This window comes from Vigna angularis, chromosome 1 (assembly GCF_016808095.1).
Source record: "Vigna angularis cultivar LongXiaoDou No.4 chromosome 1, ASM1680809v1, whole genome shotgun sequence".
Lineage (NCBI taxonomy): Eukaryota > Viridiplantae > Streptophyta > Magnoliopsida > Fabales > Fabaceae > Vigna > Vigna angularis.
Genome location: NC_068970.1, coordinates 28,656,658 through 28,671,200, shown reverse-complemented (window position 1 = coordinate 28,671,200; position 14,543 = coordinate 28,656,658). Strand labels below are relative to the sequence as shown.

The window sequence follows — 14,543 nt, the reverse complement described above, 5'->3', positions numbered from 1 at the left end:
AAGGACTAATAGTAAGAGTTTCAAAACTATGAGGACTAAAAACCATCAAAGTTTCGAGTAGGGACTAAACCCAAAATCGTGTGATACTTAAGGGATGAAAAACATATTTAACCCTTAATTTTATGTCTTTGCATTTGAAACCTACAATCTCATTTTATTTAAGTCTTAATTAATTGAGTTATCACACAACTGTTTAGTGCCGAGAGTCTTCAGGGATACGATACTTGGTCTTACCATTTTATATTACTTGTGCGATTCGGTACACTTGCCGATCCATCAACAAGTTTTTGGTTTCGTTTCTGGAGATCAAAAATATTGTTAACAAGCTTTTGGCGTCATTGCCAGGGACTCACGGTTTAAACTATTCTATTTGTGTGATTCTTAATTAATTTTGGTTTTATTTTATTTTCGTATCTTTTATTTTTAATTTTATTTTTATTTTTGTGCTAACAATATTTTCTAGGGTTTTGTTTGGTTTATGCAGGATACAATAAGAACAAGGAGCAACAAAAGTTTTGAACCTCTTCTTGAAGGACTTGAGACTAGTAGGAGGCCACGGAGAGAGAGACTTTCTAGAGTACCTTCTCTAGAAAGAATTTCACAGGTCCTACAATCTGATTAAGAAAGCATGGACAACAATGAGGGCAGGCGTACTTTGGTAGATTATGCAACTGTTGTTGGCCCGTACCATTTTAACAACATTGCAAAGCCAATGGTCAACGCCACAAGCATGGAGATGAAGCCTGCGTTCATCCATCTAATAAAAAGCAACCAATTCAATGTACTGTCCAATGAAAGTCCATATGAGCATCTGACCACTTTTAATGAGATCTGCAACACTATGAAGCTGAATGGAGTGCCAGATGATGCTATAAGATTGAGTTTGTTTCCTTTTTCATTGGGAGGAAACGTTAAATTGTGGCTAAACTCTTTTCCTGAAAACATCTTTACTAGGTGGGAAGATGTGGTTGCCAAATTTTTGAATAAATACTTCCCACAGTCAAAGATCAACAAAGGGAAGCATGAAATCTCTTCTTTCAACCAAGGCATGGAGGAATCATTAGGGCAAGCATGGGATAGATACAAAAATCTTGCTGAGAAAGACACCTACTCATGGTTTTGATGAAGCAACAATAGTCATTCTTTTCCTTGGAGGTCTATGTTCATAAACCAAATTGATGTTGGATGCCTCAGCTGGAGGCAATATCAAATGCAAGACTCTAGAGGAAGCTTATGAGTTAATTGACAACATGGCTACCAATGATAATGAGATGCACAATGAAATAAAAACTTCCTCACAACCTAAGGGAGTTTTACAACTACAGTCTTATGATGTCTTGCTTGCTCAAAATAAAATTATCACTCAACAGTTGGAGATTTTGACAAAAAAACTTTCTCAACCATCAAAGGAGTGCCATAATGTTTCACAGGTTCAACAACAACTCTGTGAGCTATGTGGTGGTGATCATATTAATGATCAATGTGCAGTGCCCGAGAATCTCAATGAGAATGTGAACTACATGGGCAATCAGTCCTGTCCCAACAACTACAGTCAAGGGTGGAAATCCCATCCAAGCACAGGACAAAGCCAATTTGGGCAAACTGGTGGACAATTCAATAGACCACCACAACAACAACAACAGTGGCAACAACAACCCTCTCTATCTGATAGAACTACAAAGCTTGAGGAGACCCTCCAACAATTCATGCAGGCATTTCTTTCCATCAGAAAAGCACTGAAGCTGCTATAAGAAACTTGGAGATGAAGGTTGGTCAAATGGCCAAGAAGTTGGAAGAAATGCCTATCAAAAGTTTTGGGGCTAATACTGAAGTTAACCCCAAATAAGAATGTAAGGCCATTGTGAGTATGAAAGATGAGAGAGAGAAAGAAAAAGAAAGTTTGAGTGAAAAAGAAAAAGAAAGAGAGGAGAATGAGAGAAAGAAAAAAGAAGAGGTTGAGAGAAAGAAAGAAAAAGTAGAGAAAAATCTCAATCACCCTGAAGATTTCTCCAAAAAAGAAAAAGAAAAACAATTAGGGTGCATTGAAGAAATTTCCAGGAAATTAAGAAAAAAAATTCATGTGACTGAAGCACTGCAGTAGATTCCTGAATATGCTAAATTTTTGAAGGAACTCCTCAAAAGAAGGAAATATTTAAAGGAGGAAAAAATGGAGGTACAGGAAGAATGCAGTGTGATTTTACAAAAGGCACTCCCTCCTAAGGTTGAAGATCCAGGATGTTTCATCATTCCTTGTACTATTGGGAAACATAAAATAGGGAAAGCCCTAATTGATTTAGGGTCCAATATTAATTTGATGCCCTTATCTGTTCTTGAAAATATTGGTGATCTTGAAGTCAAACCTGTAAAGATGACTTTGTTTATGGCTGATGGATCCACCAAAAAGCCCTATGGTGCAGTGGAAGATGTGATGATTCAAATTGACAATCTCATATTCCTGGTAGATTTTGTGATAATGGAGATGGGGAAAGATTTGGAGATCCCTATTATTCTTGGAAGGTCGTTCATGAAAACGGCCAAGGTAATCATTAATGTGGATAATGGAACTATAACACTTAAAGACCAAGAAGAGGAGGTGATTTTCAATGTCTTCAATGCTGAGCAGCCAATCAAGGTGAAGAAGACTAGTCTCAGGACTTTAAGGGGAGGTACACCAGAGACCAGTACTAAAGCTGCCAGGCCAGGTAAGGAAGGTAAAAATTGTTTTTGTCACAAGTACGGCAGGAAGAAAAAGACAACAAAGGAGCAAGTGTTCATCAAGATTCTCTGGAGAAACATGAAGAACTGAAACCAGGACTACCAGTGAGATTTAATAAAAAGCTTTGGGTTGTGAAAGAAGTCAAAGCTGATGGACTAATAGAGATTGAATCTTCAATTTCAAGGAGAACTAAAAAGGTGAACATGAAGTTGCTGAAGATCAATTGGTATGGAAAAGGAAAAGATGACACCAAAATCAAAGATGTGACATGAGCTTATTGGGTCAAGCTAGTGACGTTAAAGAAGCGCTTGTTGAGAGGCAACCTAGTGTTTTACAAACTTTTATTTGATTATTTTTATTTTATTTTCTGTTTATTTTGTGATTGCTCTGGGTCAAGTTAGTGACGTTAAAGAAGCGTTTACTGGGAGGCAACCCAGTGTTCCTACAAACTTTTATTTTTTATTTTTTATTTTTTTTATTTTTTTTGTATTTTTGTATTTTTTTCTGTTTTTGTTTGTGTGTGATTATAGTGTGCCTACTCTGTTTGGTCCAATTAAACTGTGCTAATTTTGGCTAGGATTGAGTAGAAACTGATTTGGAAATTGAAAATTGGAAGCAACCCACGCCTGGCAGCACCGCTTGCCGCCCGGGCCCCCTAGGCCGCCCGGGTGGCGGACGTCTGTAACAGCACACGTTTTTTTTTTGTTTTCTAGCTTTGTGGTCCTATGCAGATGGCACTGATGGTTCCCTAATCGTCTTGGGAACAGTGGTATTGGGCTGTTATATTTTGGTACTAATGTTTGATGTTTTCTGGCCTTGTTTTTGAATCTTTGTGTACAGGAATGACATCCTCATCAAGTAGGAGAATGAAGACTGCAGGCAACAAGAGAAAAGAAAAAGAGCAGTACTACTCCCACCAGTTCAGGACGGCTGCCCACGAGAGGTACTTTCCCTCAATGGACGCCAAGAAGCTGATAATGGAACGTAGGGTGGGAATGATCCCTACTTTGGCCCCTCAGTTTAGAAGGGAGGTCAACACTAGAGGCTGGGGGAACCTGGCCACTTATCTGCTCCTGCTAGCATCCCTATTGTGAAAGAGTTCTACATTAATGCTAAGGCATTAGGAGGAGAGCGGGAGACTTATACCAGCTATGTGAGGGGTAAGAAAACCTCCTTTGATGCTGACACCATAAACACCTTTTTGGGCACTGACTGGGAAGAAGAGTAGTGCTAGTATGAGCGGGCTATGGCTGAAGGGGTTGATTATGAGGATGTGGAGAGGACCCTATGTGTTCTTGGAGGGCACTTTGAGAGGAGCATATCTGATGTACCTATCCACATCAATAGGGCATCCTTGATACCACTGGCAAGATATTGGATGACCTTCTCCCAGGCCAATATCCAATCTTGCTCTCATATGTCTGATATCACCACTTAGAGGACTATTCTCTTGTATTGTACTTTGAGTGGCAGGGCGATCAACTTAGGGGCAATTATTGCTGAGGAAATCAAGAGTTGTGCATGTGCTGTGAGCAATAGGACCCCCCTAGGACACCCCTCTCTGAATACACATTTGTGTGAGATTATGGGTGTTGATGTGTCAGCGCCACCACTAGAGCATCCAAGGAAGGAGCTGGATGAGGCCTATTTCACCTACTACTGCACTACAAAGGAGCAGGGTCCAGCTATGCCACCACAGTAGGCTCCCAAGGTGCACAGGAGGGCAGCACCACCAGCACAGGGGCCTGCCCATGAAGCCGCCCCCTTTTAGATGCAGGACATGTATATGTCCCTGATGGAGGCCCGGATGATGGCTCTCTACAGAGGAGAGCAGGAGCTGCTGAGGATGTTCACGTCCGCCTTTCCTGATAGGAAGTTTATTTCACAAGAGGAGTTTGTAGCCATGGTGGCATATTCAGAGGGTCCGGCACATGCAGATGGTGGAGCAGCAGGTGGAGATGCAGCTGATGAGGAGGAGGACTCTGATGATTAGAGAGTGATTGTGTTTAGCATCTTCTGATGGACGCTTCTTTGTTTAGACAGGATTTCTCTTTACTTTTCCAATCTTTTATTTTGTTTATTGTTGAACTCTTTTAATATTTCTGTTAGTGATAGGATCTTGATTGGAGTGTGGGTTTGAGCCTCAAGCTATCAACCGTTTCCTGACAATGTCACGACACTTTATTTCACTTTTGAGGAAACTTTTAAATAGAGGAGAAAATAATTCACCTTTGAAAAGAAAGTGAAATTGGAAAAAGAATTTAAAATATCAATTTAATTTCACAAAGTAATTTATGGACAAACATATCCACATACAACTTATATAAATTTACCCGATGAAAATATTTAACAATAATTCACTCAACCATTTTCAAGTATGCTTATAAATTTTTATCGATAATTTAAACAAGGATATCGAGCAATTCCATCAAAAATTTCTCATTACCGATAAATCTACATGTGTATATAAAGGAAATGCCAGGGAGTGATAAGTGGTGTAAAGGCACGAAGGAAGAGGAAATCGTTACGCTGTTAAAGCATTTTTAAGAAAACAAAGCACAAATTCATTATGCTCTCTAGTTCTGTTAAACGAAAACCGTAACATGCAGGAATTTTTGGTTGATAAGGTTATACGGGTATTCTCCTAGTGATCTTCATTATAAGTTTTTCAAACTATTGTTAAGGAGATCATTCTTTGAAAATTCTGTATATATGGATTAGAATACTCCAAGTAAATCTAGTATAATTATGTGAAAAAATTTATTTGATGATAAAAAAATAAATATAAAAAGTTTATTTTTAAGTGAAATGTAAATTTTATATATTTATATTTTTTTATTAATATTTCCCAGTATATATATATTAGATTTTATATTAAAAAATAAAAAATAAAACACAAATTTATTGAAACTAGTCCAGTCTATGTAAATCTTACATGTTTTCATCAATTCAATGACTAAACAGACCAATTTGTTTACGTTCATATTCATAAAAAAAGGTTAACTTATTTTTTTAATATTTTGAAATAAACATTTATTATTTAATTAGTAAATCATATATATTTCTTAAATAAATGATTTTTAGAATTGATGTTTTTTTTTCAAAAACATTTTATAGAGTTTCAAAAACATTTAACTGATGCTTTATGGATTACAGCAGTGGTACAGTGATACACGTATAGTCCATGCCGAAAAAAGCTCAAATAAATGAATGATTACAAACTCCATAGTTGAATCAATAAATGATTATGAATAAAAAAATGCAAGGAATTGAGCGTTAACGCTCTCCATTACCTGTAAACAGTTCATCATGCATTTACTAATTCCTTATTATTCTAACCATTTCCAAAATAGTCACTTACTTTCCATTGTGAAATTACCATTTACATTTCCAATTTGACAACTTTTTGGCCATGAATCAAGGACCATTGTCAATTTAAACATCCATCAAATCATATCATATCTTATACTAATTCACACAAAAATATCAAACCAATCACCCAACAAAAACCATTTTCTTTTGTTTTTCGACTTCTCATTCACACTAGAACTAGTTAGTTTCTACATAATATTGAATATCCTTTTATACCAGACTCCAACTTTTTAATATGACCACTTGTTAAAGAAAACTGTTTACATATCTAGTCTGCTCATTATATTTTGTTACTATTTTAATATGCCTATTATCTAGGATATATAACTTTTTCTTTCATAAAATCGTCATATTTCCAATATACAAATTATTATTATTATTATTATTATTATTATATATATATATATATATATATAATATTTAGACATATAAATTCAGATTGAAAAATAAAACATATGAAAAAAGATAGAAAAAAATAATGTTGTTGAGATGAATGCGATATGAAAACTTGGTTAATTATGAAAATAGTAAGTGTTATTACCAAATTTAGTTAAGCACTATGAGGTGATCGAGTTTTGAATTACTAAGAGTAAAAAGTCTACCATGTATGAGTAAAAGTAATTATGAGATGTGATACTTTCTGAGGTGTCATATAGTTATAGTCTTTTTAGGCCTAAGAATAATATATGAACATAATGAAAAAGTTTTGTTATTGTATTATATTTCTATTATTCTAGGATAATTAGTGTATCATGTGGATAGTATACATGGATCTTCACTTATTAGGCTATTTTGGACCTACTAAACAATAATAATAATAATATTGTAAATATGGACACAATTTATACAATAAGTAAAATAAGTAAAATGCACATTTAAAAGAAAAAAATCACTAATGTAGAAAACACATTCCAAATTGTCTGGTATGTTTTAGTTTCAAGAAACTCAGAGACTTTAAAAATGTGATGATATTTTTAAAATTATGAGCCTAAAATCAAATGTCAGAACTATGGGTTCAGTTATCTAAGAACCAAAGAATATCCTATAAATTTTCAAAATGTTATTTTTATTTTTATTTTTTATTGCTGAAGCAAGATAATAGACTTCAGTTCTACTAAGAACCCAAGTTTATCCTAGAATAAACTTTGATTATCTCAAAATATCAAAGCATAAATGATTTCACAAAATTCTACTTTTATTTTTATCTTTTATTTCTAAAGTAAGGGAATAGGTTCTAATACTACTAATAATTGAAACTTATTCTAAATAAGTTTGAGTTTTACATAGAACCAAAGTCTATTCCCTTATTAGGGTTAAAATTTAAGTGAAATTACACCCCCACAATTTAAATGTGTCTCTACGAAACTCATAATCTCCTCCATTTTTATTCTCTACTCAAGAATGCAAATCCCATTTTCACTTCTTCTCCTTCATTTCTATCTCTTATTGCATGAAACATCTATGCCACTTGTTCATTTCCTTCATCTCTCTCTTTTCATTTTGTTCTTCCATTCACGCCTCTCCCTTCATTCTTCTCTTATTACAAACGCAAAGACGATTTTGACCTCTCCACACTACTCTTCTATTTGATTGTGAAACCTCCATATGTTATGTAATGAATAATAACTTTTGTTCATTCCCTATTGGGAAACAATAAGAATTTAATTGAATCAAATACTTTTGTCACTTTATCTTTTTAAAAACTAATTAAAATTATTATTTTTTGGTAAAAGTTCGAGAATCCTACATCAATACATGAAAAGTCCATAAAATATATAAGAAAAATTTACTCAAGATATATAATAGAAATGTTGAATAGTATGTTATCAACATTTTTTAAAAATTATTTAGATTTTGTGTATATAAAAGTACAATAGTATATGTAAAACTTGTATATATTTTGTGTTTTGGTTTTATATAGATAGATTTGATATGTAGATAGAAAAATAAACAAAAATATCATTTAAAAAAGACTACATTAAAATTTGATTATTTCAAAAATTGAACCGTAAAGAAGATTTTTGTTACCATTATTTCCATATTTTTTTTATGCTTCTGTTTCTTTCATAATTGAAACTTAATATGAAAATTTAAGTTATGATTCAAAACCGAAATAGAAAATTTTTTTTTTCCTTTCTTTTAGATAGGTTTCGGTTGTTGAATGGAAATATAATATCAAAGTAACGGTGTCATAACCTTAATGCAATATTTAAAATCTTTAGTTATACAATTTTTTTGTTTTATATATATATATATATATATATATATATATATATATATATATATATATATTTATAAACTTGCGCTTCAAATAATATTATCTTTTAATGTTTAATATTTAATGTAGATACTAACGTGTATTTATTGGGAGGAGTACAAAATATGTATGAAAGTGGTGAAATAATATAATAGCAGTGTTGTGGGTGTGTGATGAGGATGATTAGGAAGAGTAAAGACAGAAAAGTGAAAACAAGTTTGTCTATGTTGGTTTGTTTTAATGGGGCCAATGATACATATTGGTTGGTCCTTGTTGAAGAAAGCTCAATGGTCCTATAGCTAGGACATTCCAATCATTTCCTAACAAGAACTTTCAACCGACATCAAACCCTACTACTACCTTCTATCTATCCTTTTTAACACATTTTTTCTTCTTTTTTTAACACAATATTTCAACAAAATGGTATTCTATTTTTTAAAAGAAAATGAAATTAAAGTTGGTGAAATAAAATTATGGTACTAATTTTCTTAAGTATAATAATAAAATTGATTATTTTAGTTTATATTTGAATACAGAGAAATAGTAGTAGTTTGGATATTAATATTTATTCGTTGATTTCCTTTTTAATTATGACAAACAAATAGAAATATAATATTATTTTATGTGTGTGTGTTTGTGGCTTAATTTTTTTTGTTATAAAAAAGTAAATTAAAACACTACCATTTTTTTTATTTTGGTCTGTTTTAAATAGCTGAAATATTAATCTGCATTCCATATTTTAAATTTTAATTGATAAACAATTAACAATTCCTAAAAAGCATCACTGAGAAATGTGTAAACATGGTAGCATCATCTCATTAGAAATCATATTTAGAATTTGTAGTGTTAATGATATTATGGACGCATTCTTGTATTTTGATATGTTTAAACTAATCATTAGTTTCTTTGAAGTGTATTTTGGAGCTCAAACAGTAAAATCTTCACTAATCAAGGATTATGTGTGAAAAAGAAATGGTTCAAGATCCCAAACTAAAAGAGAAATAAGTTTTTATTATACAGTACAATACATTTGAAGGAGCTGTTTTTATACTAACATTACTGTTATCTAATTAATGCATTCGTTTAAATCATTAAATAAAAATTAAATTAATAAGTAAAATCCGGATGTAAAAATTAAATGAATAACATGTTTGTAAGCCTTGAATCATTTTTAAAATGATTAGTTTGATTTTTTGAAAACTTTTAAATTGTTAACCCTCCGTTGAAGAGATACAAATTACTAATTTCCATTGAAAAAAAAAATTATTTTTTTTATCGGCAAGAAGAAACATATCTAACTAAACTTTTCTGATGACAAGGCAAATCTGCCAATCCACACTTGAAATTGATGTGCGAAAAGAATTTGGTTGAATAATCCACTGCCACTACTAAATTCTTTGGGACTGGTTTTGGAGGAATATTTTGACATTTCTCTTTTTTTTTTTATGAAAATGATTCTGCTGAATTACAAACTGCCAGGAAAAAGTTATATATATATATATGTATGTATATATGTATGTATGTATATATGTATGTATGTGTACTCCCAAAGTTTGACCAAATGCTAATTATAACGTTGTAGGTTACTTTTTTTTTACAGGAAGTAGGTTACTACTTGATATATTATATTTGAAAAAGATAATTTTAGAGATTATAATTAATTATACTACATGCAAAGTAAATTTAAGTCAAATTAAATTATACAAAAACTAATTTAAAAGGTAATTTTGAAATTATTTATATAAGTAACAGTCTATTAACAAATTTTATTAAAATAAACTCTAAATAACTACTAATAAATTTTAATAAAATAGACTATAGATAAGAACTTTTTAATATTATATTAAAAAAATAAATTTTAAACTTAATAATCGTATAAAATTAAGTTATAAAATGAGATTTCATCCACCTACTACTGTAAATAGGTCTGATAATAATTAAAAATCAACACGTTGAAATTCAATTCACATCTGATAGATAAACGAGTTTCTTAAATATAGAATTAATGTTGGGTTTCTAATAGTGTATATAAACAAATTTAGAAAATTTATTTATTTTAAGGATTACATGTCTCTAAAATTACTTTATAATTGTATAACGTAAACGAAAAACACGAACAATTCTGGGTGTATAAGATAAAAGCTATCATAACATGAAAACTAGAAGATGAATGTGGAGGTTGATGTTGTAGTCTTACACACCTACACGTGTCGGTATGTTGGGGCCACATAGCCTTTGACTTGGAGGACCATGGTCAGAAACCTACACCTCTTGAGATAACTTTTTCCTATGGAAACCTCTCTTTGATTTTCTATGCGCCTTTTAGGGTATTAATTATAATAAACTTGTACGACTAATTAATCTCCCTATATTTGTTTATTTGACCTTTCTATATATCTTGACCTTTTTTCTCTCCAAACATTTCATCAGATCCTTTGCTGCTTCTGTCTTCCTTTTCCTTTTCCTTTTCATGTGTGTCTCCTTCTGTTTCTCGACTTTACCTTTTTTTCTCTCCTTTTTCACACAGATCCTCTTCCTCTTCTTCTTCATCTTCATCGTCACCAAACATTTTTTCTCATTATTTTCTGCGTGTCTTCTATGGCGGTTTTACCAAGTGCTTCCTCCACCTTGGAATTGACTATATCTGTCCCCGGCTTTGCTTCTTCACCAACTCTTCTGCCTTCATCATCTGGTAATTACCAAACACACACACACACATACAATACAATAGTTTATCTGTTAATTTGGTTGTTTATCTTTTTCTACAACTATATCATTCTTTTCTTCGTCTTTCTCATTTTGATCAACTCATTATACCCTCTTAAATTCCTTCCCTTTTTTGTGTTCTTGTTTGTTTAATTTTATGTTAAATTCTTTTGCTTTTTTTTTTTAAACTTGTAAAGTTGTGTATATCGTAAAAGTGGCCCCTCTGTTAAATAAACGTTTTCTTTAGGAAGGGATAATTTACTTTTTTTTTTCTCTACCCTTTCTTAGATTAAAATTAAAGTCACGACCGCATGAACCCACCAAGGTTTTTGTCTTTCATATCTCTCTCTCTGGTTGGTGATTAAACAGAAACGATATATGTAAACATCATATTTCGAATCTTGTTCTTAAAATGGTATATATTGGATCGTGTACAGAAGATGATATGTTTGGTTTGGTCTTTGATACTTTTTGGAAGTATATGAATAAAGGCAGCGTTTGGTATTGCAGTGAAAGAATTGGACATAAACCAAGTACCTGTAGAAGAAGATTGGATGGCATCAAACATGGAAGATGAAGAAGAAAGCAGCAATGGAGACCCTCCTCGCAAGAAACTCCGTCTCACAAAGGAACAATCTCGTCTCCTTGAAGAAAGCTTCAGACAAAACCACACCCTAAACCCAGTGAGTTTATTAAATATGTCATTTAGATAATTAATCACTAGGGTTCTACATAACTCAGTAATAAGTATATTCGGTTTTTGATTTCTTGTCTTTGTAGAAACAAAAAGAGTCTTTGGCAATGCAACTGAAGCTGCGACCAAGGCAAGTGGAGGTGTGGTTTCAGAACCGTAGGGCCAGGTAAGCTAATTAATCTTAATTAATAAAGTGATGGAAAAATGCGATTTATTTATTTTGTCATTTATGATTTGACTTTAAAATATATATAGTTTCATCATCCGCATTTTGTGTGGGTATACTCATATATAGACAAATGTCAAATGTTGACAGAATAATCATAATCATCATATGGACCTCATGAATCTGAATCCGATTCTTTACCCCTGTTCACTCTATCTGTAAATAAAAGTGGAAAAATCATCATTTATATATTAGATTCTCTTCTTTCATATAATTTCTCTTTCACAAATATTGGTCATAAGGTGGAAAGAAATGGAGTGTTCGCTGGGTATAAACATCGCTCAAATAGTTCGATCAAGATTAAGTACTAACTTTTTTTTTAGTCATATTACATTCTATTTAGAATTGTAGAATTAAGTTAAACTTAAATTCATATTTTAAAAATTTTAAATTCAAAAAATACTCCGAAAAACAGTTGATCATGGGAAAAATCTTAGTTTTTATATATATATATATATATATATATATATATATATTAGCGATATATCTTAGTTTATATATAATGCATGGTGCCTATAAATGAATATTTTTTTTGGTTTTTGTTTGTAACAAATATTTCTTTTCAAAGCTCGTTCCAAATTTTTGGTTTTAAACTTGTTTATAATGTTTTTGAATTGTTATTTTAAAATCTAGTATTTTAAGTTTCAAATGTGACAAAACTATAAATACTCATAGAAAACGTAAACTAGAAAATTGGTAATGATACAATAAAAAAAAAATTAGGTCATGAAGTGACAGCAATGACGTGAGAGTGGCTAATTGGGTGTTCAAATATATGAACAGTTAATGATGTAATTGCAGTGTAAACCATAATTTCAGCTGTGGCAAAGAACATAATCATGTCCAAATTAAAGTAGACAAGTCGATAATGATAGCACCGCATTGGTGGAGTTTTATTTGGCCTCGTGTGCTACACCGATCATCACACCAATAAGTATGACTTTGACCACTTCATTTGGTACTTTAGACCAACCATGCATTTCATTTTACAAATCAATTATCAGTGTTGAGCATAATGCATTCAGTTATCATCAACACGTACACATAAAACCATAGGATTTTTCATTTCAGTAATCCTCTTCACTCACTTTCTCCATGTTTACTTAGATACACAAGAGTATTGAGTAAAAATAAATTCAGAGATTTTATTTATAAAGAAAGGGAAATACATCAATATATATTAATTTTACAATGTTATTTTTAATTCTTTTACCAATATGTTTACAATAGTTGTTAGGTTTTTTTTGTCATCCTTTAAAAGATAGACAGAACATTCCCCACTGAGTTGACTTGGGAAGCATTAAAGGCAAATGAAGCCAGTGTCGTCAACCATGCAATATATGTGATGCAATTAATGAATAAATATTTGTAGTGAATGAGTATTTTTATATTAATAATTATAAAGAAAAAAAGAAAAAGAGATTTTTTACAAGAATGCAATGCAGGAGCAAGCTGAAGCAGACAGAGATGGAGTGTGAGTACCTGAAGAGGTGGTTTGGGTCACTGACAGAGCAGAACAGAAGGCTTCAGAGGGAAGTGGAGGAACTGAGGGCCATGAAGGTGGGGCCACCCACCGTCATTTCCCCACACTCTTGTGAGCCGCTGCCAGCCTCCACATTAACCATGTGTCCCCGCTGTGAGCGCGTTACCACCACCGCCGACAAACTGCCTTCCGCCGCCGCCACTTTGTCCGCTAAAGTCCCACCGCACTCCCCTCAACCTTCTGCCGCCTGTTGACCCCTACCTCCGATCTAATCAGACATGCAAAAACTAAACTACAGTTTTAAAACTAAAAATTTAATGTGAAAATATGTGTTACAAGAAAAAAAATGTTTTCCATATATTAGCTTTTACAAAATGCTACTTTTGGAGAGGGAGCGTAAACTATTAGTTGGTAGTTTGTTGTAGAAGTACTTCTATTCAAATGCTCAATGAATATTTCATTATTTGCAATTCACATTCACATTACTTATATATATATATATATATATATATATATATATATATATATATATATATATATTTGAAAAATGAAAGTTCTAAAATATTGAGTTTTATCACAATTTCTAAACAGTTGTCCTGATCGCTTAAATATTTGTTATATATTTTTACATAATTTGGTTTGGTATGCTTTTCCGAAGAATTTTAATGAACCAAATAAATTTGATTTATAGATTCTTTTAATGAGACTAGTAAATATTTCGTTTTTTCAATCTAAACCATTTATACCTTAAATTAGTTTTATAAATATACGTAACTCACCGTGTTGTCTTTTTAAGTAAATATTAATTTCCTTCAATAAATATATTTTTAGCATGTTTTGCATAAATTATGTTTGAGTGCCAATTATTTTTTTTCAAATCTTCGTATCATTCTTTCGTGTTACCTAGAGAAGATTACTTGTAAAATCAGTAAAAATTCAATAACTTAGGTATTAATAGTACAGTAAATGCAAAATCACTTATCTACTTATTTTAAATTTGTATTTATAGATTTCAGAGTAAACTTTTTGATTAGTAGTGGCCTAATTACGACTCAATTGTGGGTAATCATATTTTACATATAAGTAGGT

General features: G+C 31.9%; 1 protein-coding gene across 2 annotated transcripts; it reads left to right on the top strand.

The window, feature by feature from the left end:
* Positions 1 to 10,766: 10,766 nt before the first annotated feature.
* On the top strand, positions 10,767 to 13,929 carry LOC108342558 (homeobox-leucine zipper protein HOX3). Of its 2 annotated transcripts, none has more exons than XM_017580350.2 (4): positions 10,767 to 11,037; positions 11,562 to 11,734; positions 11,832 to 11,911; positions 13,417 to 13,929. In XM_017580350.2, exons 1-4 carry the CDS (start codon positions 10,944 to 10,946, stop codon positions 13,706 to 13,708), a joined length of 639 nt encoding a protein of 212 aa, XP_017435839.1. In that variant the 5' UTR covers positions 10,767 to 10,943; the 3' UTR covers positions 13,709 to 13,929. The 2 variants fall into 2 exon arrangements, with proteins under 2 accessions (XP_017435839.1, XP_052736027.1); XM_052880067.1 differs by having other exon boundaries at positions 11,547 to 11,734.
* Positions 13,930 to 14,543: the final 614 nt, after the last annotated feature.